Below are 22,728 nucleotides of genomic sequence, written 5' to 3' on the forward strand. Positions count from 1 at the left end.
GCCCTTGCTGCTTGTTTTCAGACATTTTTGAAGCAGTAGCTTTCCCCACCCCCTTTTTATTAAAACTCGATGTTTGGCAGAACCCCAGCACAGCAGACGTTAAGGGAGGTGGTGCTCTCTGCCTGCTTTACGTGAGGGGTCAGAGGTCTGGAGCTCATGCCGGGTCCCAGCGTTAGCAGTCGGTGGCTGCCTCTGGAGCATGTCTGTGCTGAGGCCTGCGTCGGCCGCTTGAGATGCCCTGCCCTGTGCCCTTTGATTGGCGTGGGGATTCGCTGGACTCTGCCTGCTCAGCAATACCTGCTCGCAGCATAGGGCTCTTGTCCCTGTCTTCTAGACCTTCTATTATGATTTCATAGGGAGCCATGTAAATTGTTCTTCTAAGACAGCTGTTGATCTGTTTCAGCCTCTAAAATTACTGTTGCCGACTCAGTAAGCTCTCAGCCTTCTTTGAAGCAATGTGCTGACCTCTTTATATTTTAAAATTAACGGGGCATTTTCTAAAGGAATGCTATAATTCTTGGCTTTTACGAGTGGTGAGCTCATCCTATAGATTTATCTGTGAAAGTAGGTACAAGTATAGATCATTTGCTCTAGATTTAAAGTAAGCTGTAGGCCATTTTGACCCAATAGACTAAGCCCCAGAGGGGTCAGAAAATGAATTATAGAGATGCTGACCTTCTGGCTTTGCCTCAGGTAATCACAGCAAGGGTGAAGGACCTTTCGGTATTTGTGTTTTCTGATTAGTTTTCTGGACTGAAGGGGCTTTGTCCTAATCTCAAAGGAACCACTGTTGTGGTTTCTGCCTTGACTCCCTATTGCTCTGAATTGATAGAATCTTGGCCCAAAGACTGTTGGTATTGAAAAGGAGCGTCTCATCTTGCCTATGTCACATTTGTTTTAGTAGCCACAGTCGTTTTGCCGTCCTCATTTATAAGCATGGTGGAGTTTTGAGCCAAAGGAAACCAAACAAGGAAACTTTGTGTTTATATCAGTTTTCAAGAAAAAATAAGTCACACAATTCTGTGGTGTGAATTAGCTTCAGTACTGGGAAGAGAGAGAAAGGGCTAAAGCTCTTTTCAGAAAGGCCTTTAATAATTGATAAATGGGAGAAGAAAAATTAAAGTGAATTTATTTTCATTGTGTAATTTGACATTTTTGTACTTTGAAAGCCCATGTCTCATCGCCACAAAAACGCTGATGTTTCCTTGCCAATCTCTCCCTGTCAGTTTTTTTTTTAATTTAATTTTTATTTTTAAGAAATATATTTATTTATTTTTAGAGAGGGGGGAGGGAGGAAGAAAGAGAGGGAGAGAAACATCGATGTGTGAGAGATGCATCGATCAGTTGCCTCTCCCACGCCCCCAGTGGGTACCTGGCCCGCGACCCAGGCCTGTGCCCAGTCCAGAGCCACACCAGCCAGGGCTGTGACTAATATTTAAAAAAGGCCACTCTAGCTGTTATACTGAGAATAAATTTTAGTGGGAACCAAGGCAGGTAAAAATGTTCATATTTATGCCTATTACCTTTAAAAGCTTGAGAACACGGAACAGTTTACATTTCCCACATTGATATTAGTTTCATGTATGAATTTATGTTATATTGGTAGAATCTATGTCCTAGAGGAGAATATGAGCTGACAGATTTGACTGTCTTCCCAGGTGGTCCAGTTTTTTTTTTTTTTTTTTTTTTACATCAGGTCATTTTGGAATTTATTTTTCTAGATTAAAAAAAAGTGCAAATAAAATACCATGTACAATTGATCAGGTCAGCTAATGTGGATATTGAACAAAATACTTGGGCAATCCTGTTACTGTTGAATATACTGTAAAAGTGGTCAAAATGAGACGTTATTGCGTTAGAAAACTTCAGGGTCCATAGGTTCTGCCCGTTTCTCATGTGGTGACAATCGTAGCAGCAGCCCCCAAATGGATGAATATGGCAGATTGAAGTTGAGAACTCAGACCATATGGGCGAGACTTGCTGGTATTCGAGCGTTTCCTCCATGTTGTCACGATGTTAGATTTCTTTAAAGATAGGACGTAGGCCGTCTAATGCTTATCATAGGAGCAGGTAGGCCGACGGAAACGCAGCGACATGTGCACGAATACTTTACGTTTCACCCCAGTGTTGGCTGCCTTGCTGGTGCTAGATCAAGCTCTTAACTCGTTTTTCTTGCCTGTAATTGGAAGTAAGTATACAAGCTTATTCAAGTGAAGATGTTAGGACTTAGTCATTGAGTAATGCAACATTTATTCATTGACATGTAACTGAAATAATTTTGGGGCTTTTATATGGAAATATACCTTGAAAGGTAGCATTAGACAGAGGAATAACCTTAATTAATATTTTAAAAGTCACAGTAGAACAACTTGGGTTTAGTCGGAAGTTATTTACAACCCTAGTCAAAGCTGGAAGATTCTCGCTGCTTGTATGGGGAAGGGAAAGAAGCCTGGCAGGAATCCGCAGCGCGTTCATTAGTGCTGTCGCAAAGACCAGGGGGCAGTATTTCTATTAAGCTGAACCATGTCCTTTTGTGTATCGCATCCAGACTCTGAAGCCCAGAAGCTCAAAGCATTGCCCTTGGAAAGGGCTGAGTGGAGCCTCTCGGAGAATGTAAGACCTTAGAATGGTAGCTAAAAAAAACTAAGAACAAAAGCATTGGGATAGGTTTGCGGGTAATTTAAAAATTTATCTATAGTTACACAGGGCTTTTAAAGAGAATAATGAGCAGTGATTCTGAAGTTCATTCTTTCTGAGTACTTTCTATAAGAGCCTGGAAAAAAAAAATGGGTTGACCCATCAGGAAAATACCTGAGAAAATACTAATATGTAGATTTATTTTTACTATAAAAAAGAGAATATCATATTTTGTGCTGTTAGAATAATTTGTTATATTAATTTTCATCCACCATCCCATATACATGGGGAGCTTTGGGGGGGTTTCGAGGTTACATTTTCAGAGAGGTGTTTGCATGCTTGTTGTGGTGTTACAGGTAATGTGTACTCTCATTATTCTTGATCCACATTCAGTGCTTTTCTGATTTGAGATCTTGAAACTTAGGGCTTTTCTCCACCTCCCCTGCACCTGCGATCACCAGCCCCTCTCACCCAGGTCCCTGTGGCTCCCCTCACAGTTGCCACCACAGTGTCCTTCAGAGGCCCAGCTCGTGTCCCTCCTCTCTGTCTTCCCAAGGCAGGTTTGGGAAACCCTCAGCTACTCCGCTGTGTGTATCGTCTCGCATGTCTGTTCATAGTATCCTCCTGGGCGCTGCTTTCCTCAGGTTCTATTTTTCTAAGAGTCTCTAATCAGAATGACTTGCAGTTCTTGTATATTAAAACCGAAATTCTTGCTCTTGCTGAACAGGTGATCAGGAGCAAGTGTGAAATTACTCGAATTCTCAGGAAGCAAAGGAAACCTGTGTCTGAGGAAGGATTTGTGTACTTGGGTTTTGATGTCATGGTTTGAACAGCTTGGCTCTTCATGGATTGATTTAAGGAAGAAGCAAAGTAACATAATTTTTTAATGTTAATTGTCCTGGTAAATAGATTGAAATTAAAATGCTGACACCACACTCATAAAAGTCAAACAGGCATTTGAGATAGATGTGTAATTTGTTACCTTTCTCACATTTAGATGTTATTATTCATTGATGGACATAGCCCTGTTTCTCCTCTCTCTCTTTAAAAAAAGTCACATTTATTGAGCTATAATTTAGATTCTCTCTCTATATATTTTAAAGATTTTATTTATTCTTAGAGAGGAAGGGAGGGAGAAAGAGAGGGAGAGAAACATTGATCGGCCACCTGTCACACGTGCACCGGCCTGCAACCCAGGCACATGCCCTGACCGGGAATCCAACCGGTGACCCCTTGCTTTGCGGGACATTGCCCAACCAACTGAGTCACCCTGGTTAGGGCTGAAATGCAGTGTTTTAAGAGGACAGATCAGTGAGTTTTGACAAATGTATGTACCCCTGAATGTGTTACCATCACCCCAGTTCCCTTGTGCCTCTTTGCAGTCAGTAACCCCCATCCTGTTCCAAACAACTGCTGATTTGAAATGATCGCTATAGATAATTTTTGCCTTTTTAGAAGTTCATACAATATGCATCCTTTTGCACCTAGCTTCTTTTGCTCAGCAGTAATGTTTTTGAGATTCTTCATATTTCTTCCCTTTTATTTCTGACTGGTATTGCCCCTTCTCCCCAACTTTTAAAATAACATTTCTTCAATACTGACTTTGTAATAAAAAATCTGAAGCCTCAGGGTGGTTTAGTATTAAAAGTTCTTATAGTTTCTTATGTTTGCAGCTTTGGTTAACTAAGTTTAGGGAATAATTTTGGTGATGTTCTTTTCTACACAGCCTGGTGCCACCTGCCCCCTCCCCCAATGCTACATTCCTTTCCATGTTTCCTTCATGTCATAAGCAGAAGCAGCAAGCTGATTACAATGCATATATCCTAGTGTGAACTGCTATAATGGTCTTTTTCCAATCAGAAAGGAGTTTGCCAGATGTATCGACACCCTGTAAGTTTCTCTTGATCAAGAGCCTAGTTGGGGGTTGTATGACATAAAATTTACTTTTAAGTGTTTTCATAGTAACCATTGCATGCAGAGGAAAAAGCTGAGATTTGTAGAATGAAGGTGGTGTGAGTAGAATATCAGAAATCAAATTCTAACAGATTTTAACTAAAATTGAAAATGCAATGGATTTAATAGCTAGAGTTCTTAACCCAGAGACCAAGAGCTCCCAAGAGGATCTGGAAATGGCCTTAAAAGTAAAATATAATCACAAATGAATAAAAGCCAGCACTCCTCTATCTCTTCCTACCCTAGTCCCGATTCCAGGACTTAGGAGGCTCTGACATCTACTCTTAGTCTTTTTCTTCACGTCCTTCTATTTCTATGTTTCTAAGTAATATGTTTATACTATTTTTCTTGATTTTTCTGTTTTAGACGTTGCGTTTGAAGTTCCAGCTGTGGAAGATGAGGATATAGTCCCCGCCCACTCTTTCCCTTGCCCCTCCCCATCCTCTTTCCTCATTCTATCTAGTTGCATCCTTTTTTTTGGTTAAATAGTGCCTACTCCATTACAACTACTTAAATACTTCTCTCTAGGCCATCCAGCGTGCTATTTTTGCTTGTGTAATTTTGTTGTTTTCTTAGAGTCAGTGAGTGGTTAAACCATCCTGTTGCCTTTCATCTGCATTGACTCACCCCCATTGCCCTTCCCTGGGTCCCGGGTTTCTTCTGTTTTTCTCTTTTATTGATAGACCACATTCTTCAGTAGCTCGGTGAGATACGGTGTATATTAAGGTTTATCGTTTGGGAGCTTGCATGTCTGATACGTACCTGATTCACAGTCTTTTGTATGGGTCCCCTTTGAGCACCCCCGTCGCTGAAAGCTATCACAAGATTATCCCTTATGTTCTTACATCTTGGAATAATGTGCCCCGGCTTGGGCCTTGTTTTTATTTCATTCCTTGAACACTTCGTGTGCCTTTCCAATCTGAAAACTCATTCTTTTGTTCTCTTAATATTTTGTTGGTATTTTTCTCCACTTCACTCCCCCTGCCCCCCATTTTTCCTTCCCTGGAACTCCTACTTGGCAAGTATTGGACTTTTTAGATCAATCTTCTCATTTTCTTTATCATCTTTTTACGTACATCTTGGTTTTTTTTAATGTTTTGCTCTTTCGATATTTATTCAAGGATCTCTTTTAATCTTTGTATTGGGTCTTTTTTCCATCATATTTTTAAATTCTGAAGTGTTTTTCATTCTCTGTTCTTTGATGTAGTATCTTCTGTTATTTTTTTCTAAGTATATTAATTATTATAATTTTTTTAAATAAACTGTTTCCTGCATAGTTTGTTTCCCTCATTCTTCCATTACTTTTTTCTTTTTGTGTGTTTTGATTCCTGTCTTCCATATTACAGGCTTTCCTTGGCTATTTTTTCAGAACGGTTACTGATTTTTATTTAACTTTGCAAGCCTAAGGTAAGAAGCATGTGCACTAAGTTTTACTCATCAATAAAAAGCTGTTTGCAGAGTTTAAAGGCATTTGACTGAAAGCAAAATATTTGGAGAAAATAGACATTTATGTAAAATTATAAAATGCTTGTAATAAGAATAAGTACATTTCAAGGACAGTGCAACCCAATTTTAATTTATAGAGCTAGATAAAGCCTTAGGAATTGAAGTGGAAATTAAAAAATGCAAAAATATTTAAACATTCTACAAAAGAGGGTCATTCTTTTTTTCCAGGGTACTAAGGCTATGAAACGTTAAGGTGACAGGAAAGTGGAGGCATGGGAACACTTTTCAAGGGCATTTCCTTGCGACACACTTCTTCCCTCCTTCTTCATAGTCTTGTTGAAAGGTGCCCAGTGAAGCTAGAACGGAGCCACCAGTCCATGAACATTTGCCACCAATTTCAAGCACATACTAGGGGGAGATTTCTGATGGAGTTCTTTATCCGACCTGTCAGTAAAGCTCTGCACTAGCGCGTCTCCTCCTGCCACTGCGTCACTGCCATAGAGACCTGGGCTGATACCAATATCGCAGATTTCCAGCACTTGTAGCGACAAAGTGACGTTGCATTTCCTGATACTCCCTTTACATTGGAGGGGTCAGATAACTCTGCAGGAATCTTTAACAGTTCTGCTCCAGAATCACAGTGTAGCCATTCAGGAATTCATAATGAGCAGTTGGCATCTCCGCTGCTACTTGTTCATTATAGTTGGATCTGATACTTGAAGTACTGCAGCTTGAAAATCCTGGATAACACAGGTACATCTATAGTTGTGCCAAGACCTTGGAACCTGTGGCAACTTCTCTTTTCCAGTTTGCTGGAAATCCTTCGTGCTCAGGTTCGTTTGATGCACTCATGTATGGAGCAATCAGTTCCGTATTCATTTCCTGGAAGAACGCTCTGCATTGTATAGTAATAAAGTCTCCAGCAACAGGGGACTTCACAGTACCTTGCTGAAGGACATAGCCACCATCCATGTCTTGCCAGCTTCCAAACTTCTGTTGCCATCTCTTATTTGCTCTTCCCTCTTCTCTGTCTTCTTATCTTGGTGAAATTGCAGGAAGGAGTACAGGTCATTAGGACCATCTTCAACACATTTTTAAAGGGCACTTTAATCCCCTCAAAGTTTAAGAGATTACAAGATCTTCTTATTCAGGGCTTTATTTTTAAACATTGGAGTTTCATAAAAGTATGATTTAGGTATTGTCCTAAAGTTGTAGGAATAGATGAGACACTTGCTCTAGAAACCTCCTAATGTTAGCATTCTATCTTCATACTATTCCATGTTCCTTGGAATAATTTTGGAATTTAGCTTTGTAATTACTGGAAGTATGGCGTCATCATGTGCAACGCCACACCAAATCTTGTAGAAGACATGTTTTCAATGATCAAAAACATTGTAGACTTTCTAGGGTGATAGAAATCACCTGTACATTGAAAGTCTGGATTATAGAGATGTGTGCATTTGCCGGAAGTTATCAGATGGTCCACTGGAGATGTCTTCACACATAAATTTTACCTCAAACCAAAACCAAAACTGCAAATGAAGTGTGTATTTCATATCCTCAGTCATTTTTTTGTATGCACTCAAAGGTAGGTTAGGAGTAGTTTTCTCATTTTCCAGGAGAGAAAACACAGGCACACACAGGTGGAGATGCACCCAAGTGAGTCAGTGTCAGAAACAGAGTTAGAATTTTGCAAGCGGACTGACCAGGGGGAATAAGTGAGTGTGTGAGTGAGGAGTTGTTACAGTAGTACCGGCGAAGGATGCTAATCACATGTGGGTACAGGCTGGCCAGACTTTGGAGTGACCCAAGACTGAATCTGTTTAATTCCAGGTCAAAGAAAACCTGCTCTCATGCAAGATGCTGTTGCACTGCAAACGGGATGAGCTTCGGAAATTGTGGATTGAAGGAATTGAACACAAGCATGTCCTGAACCTGCTGGATGAAATTGAGAATATCAAGCAAGTGCCTCAGAAGCTGGAACAGTGCATGGCCAGCAAGCACTATCTCAGTGCCACCGACATGCTGGTAAGGGAACAGCCTGAGCCAATGGCCGTTACTGCTAAGAGAGAGTGGCACTCCCTTTCATCCTCTCTGAATTCTGTCATTGATGTAGCATGTGACAAACTGCCCTCTTGGGATCCGCGAGCCTTTGCAGGGGAAGCCTGGCTGCTTCCCTTCCTAATCCCAGTGTTTAACATGGTAGGCGATTATTATGTATGTGTTGTCTGCCGTTGGAATAATGAAAAGAAATATAGTGGTAAGAAATCAGCACTTTAATTATGTTGGAATAGTAATAGCTTCAGAGGAAGTTGTTTAACAGATCCCGTGTTAAAGAATGAAATCTTCGTGAAAGAGAATTTGAGATTTATAAACAGGTGTCCCACAAATTCTGTGAAGAAATTTTTTACATTAGGGCTTTATTTTTCCTTTACATCGATAAGAAAGAAAATAATTTTGAAAGTAACTTTGTCAGACAAGAGTACTTCCCAGCCTAGCCTTTAGCCTCTGTCTTAGCCCATTCTGCCACTTTTCAAGTTAGAAATGAAAATCTGGGAAGGTGGCACCTGGTTGGTGCGTGTGGCTGAGCATCAAGAAAATGAGTAAAAAATGAAAATGCACGTCTTGCTTTCTAACAACTCTGAGTTTCTCAGGGCTTGCAGCCCTTAGAGAAGGCTGCTCCATCTGCCTCCCGACTCCACACAGGCACCCCACTTCTGTCTCATTCAGGGTTGTCTGAGGCCCACAGAAGCGCTCAGTAGTAGATGGACTGGACTGTATATGGATTTTCTTCTCTGCAGTGGGTGAAAGTCCCTTACCTTTGTTTCACCTTAGATTGGAAGAGTTACTGCAAGGAATTGGTGGGGGAAGCAGGTTAAATTTTCTAAGTGGTTCTAATTCATTTGGATTTTTAGTAAGAATTCTGCTGTAAGCCCTTCATAAGGAGATTTTAAGGAAATTTGGTAACCTAGAGGTGACACGTGCTGTGATATTCTACATATGCTAAAACCTGGTTATGTGATGGTCTTCATAGTCAATTTCCACAGCAGAAGGAGGTTAGTACAGTATTCCCTCATCGCGGGTATTACGTTCTGGACCCCCCCCCACCCCCCACGAAGTAGGAACCTTACATTTATTCTACACTCTTAAACCTACGTAACTTTAACAACATACGTATACAGTACCGCAAAGTCCTGCGATATAACAAAAAATTCGTGATAAATAATTAAATATAATATTTTAAAAAATCCCATGATACAGTGAGGCCGCAATAAGTGAACCGCGATATAGAGAGGGACTACTGTAATTAGGTCTGCTCTTGGGAGTGGCAAAAGGATTGGCTGTTTTCAGTATCTTGTTCATAGTGACATTTTCCCTAATTATGACTCTTATGGTGTAGGACAAAAAAAAAGAAAAAAGAAAAAGAAAAGAAAATAGTCACCTTTCAGCTCTACTCTTGGTTTATGTATTAGGATGCTTATATGTGCTAAAGTATCAAGATTCAGCAATCAGAAGAGATAAGCATATATAATATATTTAGTATATGTGTGTCTATGTGAATGACTATTTTTGGTAGTCAGCCTGCTTTTACATAAGTGCCATGTATGAAAAATAGGTTGTTAGAATTTATTTGTGTTAATTATGTTCTCTTAGGATTTCAGATTTTTGTTTTATGGTTTTATTACTTAATAGCTAGTTTATTTACTTAAGAGTTAATCAGTAAATAGTCTCTCTTTTTTTAGTTATTGTCTTAAGAATCTCATTAAATATGTCTTTAAATTCTTAGGTTGCAAGTTACAGAGATTCAACTCTAGCTAACTCGGGTGCGAAAGGACGGGCGTCCCTGTGGAAGGCCACCTCTGTGTTCTCTTGCGCGTCTTCATTGTTCTACTGTACATGTTTCTTCCACTCTGGGTGGGGTCTGGGCACTTGGAGAGAAGGAGTGTAGGCTGCAGCCTACAGCTCTTCAGCTTTGCAGAGGAAAATAATCCTCTTCTCTAATTCAAAAATACAGGGGTCGGATCTAGATGGGCTAGCTTGGGTACTATATCTGTCAGTTCCAGCTAAAACGGTGTGGTTAGGAGGCGGGAAGGAAGAACAGTTACCTTCAGAGAAGGGTGAGTGTATGAGATCTGCCTCACCGAAGTTCCTTTTTGCTATCTGTAGTTCTTTATATGTTCTGGAGACTAATCCTTTGTTGGATGGGTTGTAAATGGCTTCTCTCAGTTGGTGGTATAACCTTTTTACTCTGTTTATGGTGTCTTTTGTTATAAAGAAGTTTTAAAATTTAATGTGATAAAAGTTCTTTTTTCTGTTAATGTGATTTTCATTTTAAGATTTTTTTTTCTTATCCCAGTGTCATAAAGAGACTCTCCTATGACTTCTTCTTTAATCCGTTTAGAATCTATTTTCATATATGGTACGAACTGGGGACCTCATTTTGTCTTCTGTATAAATAGCCTCTAGGCTCAGACCATTTATTGAATACATTTCCGACTGATTAATGCCATTTTGGTCTCATACCAAGTTTTTATAGGTCTGTAGGTGTTTCTTAGCTTTCTGTTTTGTTCAGTTGGTCTCCTCTGTATCTGCACCAAAACCATGCTGTTTTAATGACTATAATTTCATAAATTATCTTGATAGCAGGTGAAGACATTGCCTCACCTTACTATTTGGAGTTGTCTGTGCTCTTCTTGGCCCTTTACTCTTCCATGTGAATTTTAGTATCAGCTTGTCAAGTTCCACAAAAAGTGTGATGGGATTTTGATTAAATTTAAGAGAATTTCATCTTTGTAATACAAGTCTTTCAAGGAACAAGATATATGTCTCATTTATTGACGTCTTCATATATGTTCTTTATAATAGCACTTAGTAATGCATTCCTTAGAGATACTCTATTACATGTATTTTGTTTTATTTCTGAGCATCATATTTTTATTTGTTATAAAATGACTCTTTATTAATTACAATTTCTAGTTATTTGTTGCTGCTGTATAGGGATGCTATAGATTTTTCTTTTTTAAATTGATCATATATTTCCCTGAAGCTAATCTAAATCCTGTCTGCCTGGGAAATGATGATTTATTCTTTAAGACTTCTCTCAAATTTCATCCTCTCTGAATGTCCCAGGTAATTAGATACTCTTCTTTTTTAAAAATTATGTATTTTATTGTGCTAAGAATACTTAACAGGAGTAGATGCTTTTCTTTGTTTTCATAAGCTGTATGTATTTCTTTGTAATATTATTGTTTTTGTTTGCATGGCCGGTCATTGAGGACAGAGGCTGTATCTTATTTATTTTTGTCTGTCCGGGACTTATCATAGTCACATAGTCAGAGTTCACAGACCATTAGTCAAATGGGTAACTATGTGAAAGAGCTCCATAACACTAAACAGAAAAAGGCATTTTAGTTTCTCGCCGGGAGCTCTGGTCTGATTTTTCTTCTCCGTTTTTTGTTTGTTTGTTTTTTAATAGTTCTGTAATTTCTAATCTTCTATTTTTTTACAACAAAAGTAATAATTATAATAGCTAATATGTATTGAGTTTTTGCTTCCTGCTGGTACCATTTTAAGTATGTTACATTTGTTAACACATTTACTTCTTTCAACAACCCTATGAGAAATAGGTTTCTGATAACCATTTCTATTTTCCAGATGAAGTGGTTGCTTTGCGTGATCTGGGGTGTTGGCATATTCTTTTGTTTATAAGAGTGAACAGCATGGTCTCTAAGTGCTCTTTCGGTGGACTTCATATGAAAAAATAATCACATTTCCTTTTCCCATGATTGTGTGATATTAGGAAATCCACTTATGGCACTGGAAGGGTCCAAATGGAAATTTTTGTTAAAAGACATCAGAGGGAAGTGCAGACAATAATCTAGTCTTTCAAAACCCTCTGACTTCCTTGGATTCGTTTACCAAAAGATTTTGCATTTTTATTTTAAGGCAGGTGCAGATGCTCAGTAATTTAATCCCTACTCAGGTTAATAAGTCCAGAGTGAATAAATCAGCAGTGACCCTGGCTCTTTTCAGCTCCTGCAGTTCCTACTTCCCCATTAGACTGGTCTGAGAGCTATAGTCTTAGTTTTTAGATGGGATATTTAGTCTTTTGATGTGATAACCCAAGTATTGCATGAAATAATTAAATTGTCATGACTGGCAATGTCTGCAAATAGGCACGGCCTTTTGTTTCCTTCTTCAAGGTAAACAGCAGCTGTGAGCTTACAAAAAGCTAAAAGTGATCCAACAAGGAGCCTGCATCCGTCACATTGAAACAGAGACTTGATTTATGTGGTAGCCTGTAGCTTTGTGATATGTACAGTTTAAATTAGACCTTTGCAGTCATTGTGCTGGGTTGATGCAAGCACATTAATGACATAATTTCTGGTTGCTGCATCACATTTCTGCAGTCTATCCTTTGTATTCCACTCACATTAATTGAAGTAATTTTGGCAGTGAAGCGTGTTTCAAACCTCTGCATTTAAATTGAAATTTTAATTCCCTTATTGTCTTGAAAAGACGGCTGAAGATGCCTTGTTACAGGTTTCATTATCACTCAAAACACTCCAGCTGCTGGTTCTAATGTACAATGACTGATTAATTCTGGGAAGAATTAGTAATATAAGAATAGCAGTGTCTTCCCAGTGGCATGAGCTAACCAGGAAGGTATTTCATGATAGTTAATATTTTTACAAACTTTTTTAAAGGAAAATTTTTGTAGAAATCTGCATCAAACTGAAATTGCGCAAACTTCGAAAAATCACTTATACAAGTTCTGATTTATCAGCCCATAGAAGTCAATATATAATTGCATTCAATCATTGGGAACCAAACCAGTGCGAGGAGTTCTGAGACACTTTAGCTGATAGTCACAGACTTGTCACTAAAATAATTTTTTTCATTTCTTAGTCTCTCAGACAGTGGAGAGATTTTGAATGTCTCTTAATCATTTTGTCTTTTTATTATTTATGTGCTTTTTAAAAAAGAATTTATAACTGTATAGTCAGATAAGAATTATTATGATAATTATAATAATAACGTATATTTATGTAATGGCCTTCCTCCCAGAGGATCCCAGAGTGCTTTGCTGGAGGAATGCTATGGTGGAATATTTGCATTTACGCTGTGAAAATGTGGCCTCATCTGGGGGATAAAGAGAGTCAGGCAGCTATTTAATTATGTAGTTTTCTAAGTCCCTATAATGAAAATAAGTTTATTCATAATATATTTAGCTTACAAGATTCTCTGCAATCGTTGGACAACATCAGGGTTGTGAGAGTCAGCGTGGGTCTCAGTGTGGGTCAGATGGACCTGTGCTGAAATCCTTCTTTGACTTGTACTAACTTGAAGAATTAGGGCAAATCATTTATTCTGACTCTGCTGAAAGTAAGAGTTGAGAATAATATATAACCCCCCACCCCCACGCAGGTGGCTGAAGGGATTAAGAGACACTAAGCTATTACATGTAAAGTAGGCACAGTATAAGTGCTGAGAAATGTTATTTGTAATTGATTGATTATATTTACTGATACTGTAGGAAAGGGTGTGGCAATGACTCCCAACATATAATCTCAAAAACTGTTCCGAGGCAGACTTGTTTTGAGCCGGTGAAAGGGTTGAAATGGGGCTGGCAAATTAAGCATTTTTTATTCCTTTTTCTTTTTGTCTAACACGGACCTGTATCTGAATGAAAGAAAGACTGTCCCGCATTTTATACAACCAAAGGAATTACAGCAGAGAGATAGGATTTTTCTCAGGAAACGAGTCTGGTGTGCTCTAACACGTGCACTAATTCAGGAACAAGACCCTGCAGTACTATGCCAGTTTACTGGTGGAGGTTCCTCACCCAAAATGTTGATTTTAGTGTTAGAGTAGTTGATGCAAAACTTTCTGTCGTTGCTTCAGTGAGGTTGCTAATATGGGTGCCAGTAAAACTTTGTCATTAGCAAGTAGGCTAGTAATTCTTTTCTCAGAGGGGTGATCGTGCATCCACCATCAAATGATTAATGTAGTGGTAAGAAAAAAGGGACCAAAAAGCCCATCCCTTCACCTGGCTGGAATGTTTCTGAGGTCTCACAGGGCTGTTTTTTTCTCATCATGACTCTGGAAATGGTACTGAGATGAAAGTTCTATTAATAGCAGGAGCCGGACTATTCTAACGAACTTGCTGAACTTATCCTGAAAATGGCTCCGTGACTCTGCGAAAATGTTTTAGTATTCCGTATGGATTTCTCTGCAACATGATAAAAAATATATCAGTGATCAATAATGAAATAGCCACCATTAAAGCCCATCTGTTCCTGATGTAGAGTATTGACTGGAGAGACCGATGCCAGTATTCTATACTAATAACTTACCGGAAAAGAATATGACACATATTTTCATAGACAGACCAATGAATGGGATGATGCCATTGTCGGTACTTAAGTGTCTGCGAAGGTGGTCTTCACCGTGAAGGGGCTTACATGCTAGTAGGAAGAGACAGATAATGAACAAATAAACTGTGTCTCGTATCATTATAAAACCAGAATGGGGGAAAGGAATACTGGGGTGAAAGTATGATAGGGTGGTCAGCTGTAGCTGCTTCTAGCTGCATGTGGGACCCCTTCATTCCTTCAAACACCGACATCTGATCCTCTTTTCAAAAAGATTTAGGGGAAGCTGAAAATAAAGTTATTAAACAACTAACCTTGGTTTTTTGGTCCAAAATTGAGTAGCTTAGTGTGGCAGCTTTATTTTTCTCCTAGAATGTGAAAGTACAGGACTTCATAGCAGTGATTTTTTTCTGGCTGCTCCATGCCCTTTTTATGTAGATTTGTTTTCGAAGGCTGGAGTTTCTAAAAGCCACCCCGTTTGATAGGCACCAGGTTACTGTATTAGCTTTCCTTCCCTTCTTTGTGTGCTCTTTTATCTGCCTATTTTATTTTAAAGCAATGAGAAGATCTGTTTTATTGCACTAAACCTCAGAAGTTTAGAAATTTTAAATTGGCTTACCTGGCTGTAGGGCAGTGTTTCCCAAACTCTGCATATTAGGGAATCCTTACAGTCACAGGAATGTACAGTACAGCACAGCACAGGGAACATAGTAATATTGTAATAACTATGTATGGTGTCAGGTAGGTACTGGACTTATCGGGGTGATCACTTCGTAAGTTATAGAAATGTCTAATCGCTATGTTGTGCACCTGAAACTAATGTAATATTGTGTGTCAACTGTTATTGAAAAATAAAAATTAAAATTAAAAAATAAGAATTTTAAAGTCCAGGCCACAGTCTAGACTGATGACATTGGAATCTCTGGGGATGGAACACCAGCTTCAGTAATTTTTGACGTTGTTTAAGTGATTCCAGTGGTCCATATAGACAAATATGGAACCATTGCTGTATGCTATAGCCAATGCTATGTAATAAAGCAAAACTAATTGCCCTTGACTTTATTTAATACCAGCTCTAAGTAGTTAGAAACCAAATTTTGCCAAGACAGATATCACCTTGAGATATTCACATTGATGTACAAATATCCAAGGTGGGGCTCCCCAAAAATCGGAATCATCTTCTGGATGGCAGGCCCCTTGTAGGACAGGCTTCTCCTACTAGGTGAGTGTTCTAGGAACCCATCTCTATCTGCGTATCTGCTCGTGGTGTTGTGAGAGGCTGTGTTTGGCTTCAGTGAATTTTTTGAAGACTTTTTCAATGTGTTTGCCTGTTTCATGATGGGCAATTTATAAGCTCATCTGCCCACACCACCCTGAGTGTTCAGCAGTTTTTGACCCAAAATGGCATGACCTCCATGCCCCACCTTCTCTATTCACCCATTCTTGCCCTGAGTTACTTTGTTTCCTCAGATGAAAAAAAGTCCTTAAAGGGAAACATTTTGCTGATGTGGAAGAAGTGAAACAGAAAAACTGCAGAAGCACTAAAAGGCATCAAAATTGATGTGTTCAAAAACTTTTGAGCAGTGGAAAAATGTCTCGATAGGTGTATTGCGTCAAATGGAGAATACTTTGAAGAGGACTAAAGTTTAAACATGTAAGAATGAGTATATAATTTTTAATAAATTTTTATTTTTTTGGTTCCCCTTTTGTACATAAGTAGTTTGATTGATGTTGTTTTGTTGCTGTTGTTTATCACAGTTTTTGGATAGAACTGAGGAGTATTTGACTCTTATTCTGATTATATAGTGTGATTACTTGGCTACTGGGAAATCTGTTTCATGGTTAAAGTAGCAGCTCTTCCGGTTTGGGCTGACTTGGAACTCAGCAGAGCTGTCATCTTGGTGCTCTGATTCCTGCATCTTTATTGTGGGTTCTTATCTGATTTATAGCCAGGATTTAATGGATTGAAATTGGGGTACAAATTTATTTGTTGACAGGCAGAAGCTAGGCACAATGCGGTATAGTGCAAACAAAAATGGATTTGAAAGCCAGACCTTCTTATTTCTAGTCCTGACCCAACGATTCACCAGTTTCATGAGCTTAGACAAATAAATCATTTTCTCTTCCTGTTTTTTTAGTATCCTCGTCTATGGAGTGCATATACAAATGCCCTGTCAGTATTATAGAGTGGCTGTGAGAATAAGAATGAAATTTTGCACAGGCAAAGTGCTTTGTAAAAATATAAGGCAATATGAAATTTAAGATGATGTGGCTGGCAGTGCCATCATCCCTGTCACACAGTGCCACCAGGTACAGGGAAAAAGCAGTAGTCGGGGCTTGCTTACATTGGGTAGCATTTCTGGCCTAGTGCTACCGTCACTACTGTATGCATGTTTTAATCAGCTTGACTCTGTGTGTGTGTGTGTGTTTGTGTGTGTTACACACTTGAATCCATAGGAGGAATCATCTAAGTCAAGAATAATGCACAAGTCCTTTGCTGAATCCTCCATCACATTCAGGTTTCAGCCTCACATACAGAGTTGCTTGAACAGGTTTTTGCTTGGACAGTCTGTGGTCAGATGGGGATCCTAGATATGTGTCCATTGCAACAGATGACAGTGCATGTTGTTGACGGGGGTCCTCTATCTCAACCTGATGAGGGCCAGAGGCTGCTGATCAGTAGCTTTTGTTGGCTTGACAGGATAGGAGGAGCTAGTTAAAGAAGTGTGTTATCTCTGAGATTCATCCCAGTACTAATTACCTTTGGTTGCCTGGCTCTTAAAATGAAAAAAGTTGTATTCCTCTCATATTCTTTTGTGGGGTTTTAAGAGTTCACGTTAGTCAAGAGCTCTGTGAGTGACGAGCAGTGTAATGGGTTTGGGGCGCTGGCCACGCGTGGGTGAATTGTCCTGATTCCAGTGTGAGGCTGCAGTGATTCTCAGAGACCTTCTTTGCCAACTCTTTAAGAGGACAGTTCTGTAACTTTTTCCTGTTGCAGAATGACAAGATGACAAATGTGACTTTGGGACAGTTGGTAAATGAGAGTTTCTTTCCGAGTGGTCTCTTTACTCGTGTGTTCAATGGTTTCAGCGCTCGCTTTATGGGGCCCTGCCAGGAACCGAGAATTGGAGGGATCGTAAAGTTAAGAACAAAGAAGGATTTTTTCATGAGTTTGTCCATAAACAATTACAATTGTTATCTTTCTGATAAGGTGTTAAATATAGTTTAATTCTATCAAGAAAGTAACTGTGAACAGATCTAAGTTCATTTAGAACAAAAAAGACTTAATTTGACATTGGGCATCACAAGCCCTAATTATGTGTGTAACTTTTATTTTCTTTTTAAATTTTAAACATTTGAAAAAAATTATTTTTAGAAAGGGAAAGACAGGGAGAAACAGAGGGAGAGAAACATCAATGTGTGAGAGAGATAGTAGTCCCTCTCAATATTGCGGTTCACTTATCGCGGCCTCACTGTATTGCAGGATTTTAAAAAATATTATATTTAATTATTTATCACAAATTTTTCACTATATTGCGGGATTTTGGGGTACTGTATACATATGTTGTTAAAGTTATATAGGTTTAAGAGTGTAGAATAAATGTAAGGTTTCTACTTCGTGGGGGGGGGGGGTCTAGAATGTAATACCGATCATAAGTGAAGGAATACTGTACATTGATTGGCTGCCTCTTGCACGCACCCAGTTGGGTATCTGGCCTACAACCCAGGCATGTGTCCTGACCGGGAATTGAATTGGTGATCTCTTGGTTCACAGGTTGGTACTCAATCCACTGAACCATACCAGCCAGGGCATATGTGTGTTAACTTTAAATTTGAAATTCTACTTCTAGATTGTTGTATTAAAGAAAGAAGTAAGAATTGTAATTATGTATTCAAAAATATGTATACAACTATAATTATCACGGTAAGATTTATGGAAGTAAAAAGAAATAGCAATGACTTAAGTATAGGGAATTGATTTAATTTATTTGTGGAATATTTATATAATAGGTTAGCATAAAAACAGTAAAAGTTACATATTTAATGATGGGCAGATATTCCCAATGTATTGCCAAAGGCAAAAATATATATATTTAAAAAATAACAGTATTTTTGTAAAAACTTCATATGGAAAGTTATTGGAAGGAGTCAGTTTATATATATTATTTTAGCCCTGACTGGTGTGGCTCAGTTGATCGGGCATCGCCCTGCAAACCGAAAGGTCACTGGTTTGATTCCTGGTCAGGGTACAGGTCTGGGTTGGGCGCCATGTCTCCTGCTGGTGGTGTGTATGAGAGGCAACCGATTGATGTTTCTCTCCCTTTCTTTCTCCCTCCCTTCCCCTCTCTCTAAAAATAAATGACTTTAAAAAAACTTAAAATATTTTATCTGATTGAGAATGTGGACCATCTTTTTTCTTTGTGATTTTTGGTGTTTTTCAAGTTTTCTTGATTGAGCATGTATTACCTTTGTGATTTGGAAGAAAAGAAAAGGTTAAGAAAAAAAGTACAGAACCTCTGGTCAAGATGGAGGCATAGGTAAACATGGCTTGCCTCCTTGCACAACCACATCATAACTAAATTATGGAACAACCATCACTCAGAACCGGCAGAAATAGAGTTGAATGGAAGTCTGACAACTATGGAATTAAAAAACCCCAATCTTTCAAGACTGGGAGGAGGGACGGAGATGTGGAATGGGCTGGTCCCACAATATGTGTGCTGGATAAAAATTCTGGAGTGGTATGTCAGGAGCGAGGAGTCCCAGTCCCATACCAGGCCCCTCAGCCCAGGGTACCAGTCCCCATAACTTTTGGCTACAAAATCCAGTAGGGATTAAGTAGGTGGAAGAAACTTCTAGAGTCCCAAGCATTTCCTCTTAAAGAACCTACACACGAACTTACTGAGACTCACTCCCTCTGAGCTCCAGCATTGGGGTAGCAGCTTGAAAGGCACCAGTGGCATACAGAGAGGAACTGAAGTGGCTGGCATCAAGGTGAGATCTGGGGGACAGCTTTCTCCCAGACAGAAAGGCAGGCAGAGCCACAGAGCAGACAGGCGGGTGCCACATCTGAGCCTCCATCAACCTGGCTAACACTGTTGCCCGACTCTGGAGATCCCCCGAGGTTCCATCCTACCCAACTTATAGCTGGTAACAGTAGCTTTCCATGTGAATGGCTGCTCTTGTCCCAAGCTTCACAACTTCCTAAATCCTTTCAAACAAGCAACAGCTGGCCTCAGTGAGCCCCTCACCCCATACCTCCTGCTAAGTGGCCCCAGGCAGGGTACTAGCAGCAGCCAGTGTAGAATCACAGCTTGGTTTTGCCCGGAAATCTCCAAGCCCAGCACATGTAGCAGCCATCTCAGATTGCTCTGTAGCTCAGGCTGCGTGGCCCTGGGCAAAACACCAGTGGGGCTGACCTTGGCCTGCACCACCAGGGAAAACTCAGGGCCTGTACAACCAGTGGACAGCTATAGGCCAGGTTGGAGCACCACCACCCCACCCCTCCACAGAGGGCAAAGGTTGGTGGTCATTGGTCATAGCCCATCCTTGCAACTGACTGGCCTGGATAAATTGCTCTGATTGACCTGCCAACAGCAACCAAGGCTCAACTATAAGAGGAGGGTATACTCAACCCACATGAAGGGCACACCTTGAGTACCCAGCTTAGGTGATAGGGGAGGCTGGGCCACTGGACCCTACAGGACCTACCACATTAGGCCATGCTACCAAGACAGGTAGGCATAGCAACTCTACCTAATACATTTAGAAACAAACACAGGGAGGCTGCCAGAATGAGGAGACAAAGAAATATGGCCCAAATGAAAGAACAGATCAAAACTCAAGAAAAAGAACTGAACAAAATGGCGATAAGCAATCTATCAGAAACAGAGGTCAAAACACTGGTTATAAGGATGTTCAGAGAACTTAGTGAGGACCTCAACAGCATAAAAAAGATGCAGTCAGAAATGAAGGATACACTAATTGAAATAAAGAGCAATTTACAGGGAAATAGCAGTAGAGTGGATGAAGCTGAAAATCTGATAAAAGATTTGGAACGTATGGAAACAAAAAACAACCAATCAGGACAAGAAGAAGAAAAAAGAGTCCAGAAAAACGAGGACAGCGTAACCAGCCTGTAGGACAACTTCAGACATTTCCACATTTGCATCATTGGATGCCAGAAGGAGAAGAGAAAAAACAAGAAATTCAAAATCTGTTTGAAAAAGTAATTAAAGAAAAATTTCCTAACTTGGTGAAGGAAATAGACATACAAGTCCAGGAAGTGCAGAGAGTCCTAAACAAGATGGATGCAAAGACACCCACTCCAAGACACATTAAAATGCCAAAGGTTAAAGATAAAGACAGAAATCTTTGAAGCAGCAAGAGAAAAGCAGTTAGTTACTTACAGGCGAGTCCCAATAAGATTGTCAGTTGATTTCTCAAAAGAAACTTTGCAGGCTAGAAGGGATTGGCAAGAAATATTCGAAATCTTGAGAAGCATGGACCTACAGCCAGGATTGCTCTATCCAGCAAAGCTGTCATTTAGAATTGAAGGGCAGATAAGGAGCTTCCCAGACAAGAAAAAATAAAAGGAGTTCATCATCACCAAACCATTATATGAAATGTTAAAGGGACTTATTTAAAAAAAGATCAAAACTGTGAACAATAAAATGGCAATAAATACAAATCTACCAACAATTGAATCTGAAAAACAAACTAAGCAAACAAGGACAGAGACAGAATCATGGATACAGAGAGCATTTTGATGGTTGCCAGATGGGAGGGGGTGTGGGAGAAGAGGTGAAGAGGTGAGGGGATTAAGAAGTACAAATAGGTAGCTACAGAATAGCCATGGGGATGTAACGTACAGTATGACACGGAGCAGCCAAAGAACCTATACGCATGACCCCTGGACAGGAACAGTGGTGTGGGATTGCCTGAGGGAGTGGGGGGTGACGGGTGGAAGGGGGCTAAGGGGGAAAATTGAGACTACTATAATAACGTAATTGATATAATAACAAAATTAAAAAGTTCATTTTTGCATTTTTTTTTAATCTGTAAAATTGTGGTGGGTCCCCAGTTTTAACAACCTTTAAAGGTCCCTCACAATAAAAATTCTTACATTTTACTTCTCAGGTACTGTCATTCTGTGATGCTCAGGCCAGTGGAATATCTTAGAAGAACTGGCTTCCCCTCCCTGGATGTTTGGGTTAATAAAATATGGGAGTTATTTGTGGTAGAATGCCTTGATGTTTAAGAAAAAAAAAAAAAAAGAAAGAAAGAAAGAAACAAAAATGAAGGGGGATCTCCAAAGAAAGCTTAAGAATAGCTTACTAAAATGGTATGCCTTTAGAACAAGTCTCTGTTTCACAGCAGTAATAGGATAGATTTTTCATGAAGCTCGAAGTCACATTTGATCTCTTTTGAGCTTTGTTTTCTAAGATAGAGTTGAAGATACTTTAAAGAAGAAATTCACAAGTAAAAGGCCTTTCCTTTATTTCACAGCCCCCCTCCCTGCATTCACTTATCAATAACTTCATCTCATTTGCTTTATCCTGGAAATTCCATTATCTTCCAGGCAGTCTATTGCATTAAGCTGGTTAGTACCTAATATTGCCTCATTTACATTGACACGTGCTTGACCTCAGCCCTTCTGCTCTCTTTGTTAATGCACCAACAAGCACTGATATCTCTCTGGAGCATAATCATTTGGCTGTTAGCTCAACTAATAACAACCCTTCATTTGAGCTTATGAAGGTTTATTAAATAAAAACATGCAATCACCCTGGCAGTAAAGTAATGAAGGGAGAGTGGAGGTAGACAGCATCCTGTTTTAATGGTGAGAGCATGCTGAGTCTGCGTTATAGGTCTCTGGTTTCCTTAGGGGAAGGGGCGCCTGAATGGGTCAGATCAATATTTTGTTAGCAAACTGATTTTTAGAATGGGCATTTTTGATTGCCTGATTTGATCACTGATTAGCTACAGGCTGGGGAGTTAGGGGAAAAAAGGTGTTCTTGCTCCAGGCACTTGGCCTTGCCCTGTGCTCCAGCTTTCTCGGGAAGCCTGTCTTAGGTATGAAACTGTCAATAGCCCGGAGGCTTTAAGTCACTGGGGAAGCTGAGCCTGCTGGAGCCCAAAGCATCTTCCTCTTCTGGGTTCCAAGGCGTGTTCCAAGGCAACATTTTCAGAATGTTTATATTGTCTTACTACCAAAAACAAACAAACAAACAAACAAAAAATGCTTCCTTAAGGGAGACAAAGAGACTGATTCAAAAGTGATAAAACATTTTGGAACCGTGTAATTATCAGAATC

General features: G+C 39.6%; 1 protein-coding gene and 1 pseudogene across 1 annotated transcript in view; one reads left to right on the plus strand and one right to left on the minus strand.

Annotated features, from left to right (window-relative positions):
* Nucleotides 1–22,728, plus strand: part of EXOC4 (exocyst complex component 4) — a 689,199-nt gene that overhangs the window by 22,874 nt on the left and 643,597 nt on the right. Inside the window, exon 3 of the mRNA XM_090287528.1 lies at nt 7,870–8,064. Coding sequence (XP_090143654.1) covers nt 7,870–8,064 — 195 coding nt within the window. The remainder of the gene's footprint in view (nt 1–7,869; nt 8,065–22,728) is intronic.
* Nucleotides 6,322–7,008, minus strand: LOC150002155 (actin-like protein 6A pseudogene; annotated as a pseudogene).

The sequence above is a fragment of the Furipterus horrens genome, unplaced genomic scaffold (genome assembly GCF_987537825.1).
Source record: "Furipterus horrens unplaced genomic scaffold, mFurHor1.1.pri manual_scaffold_9, whole genome shotgun sequence".
NCBI lineage: Eukaryota > Metazoa > Chordata > Mammalia > Chiroptera > Furipteridae > Furipterus > Furipterus horrens.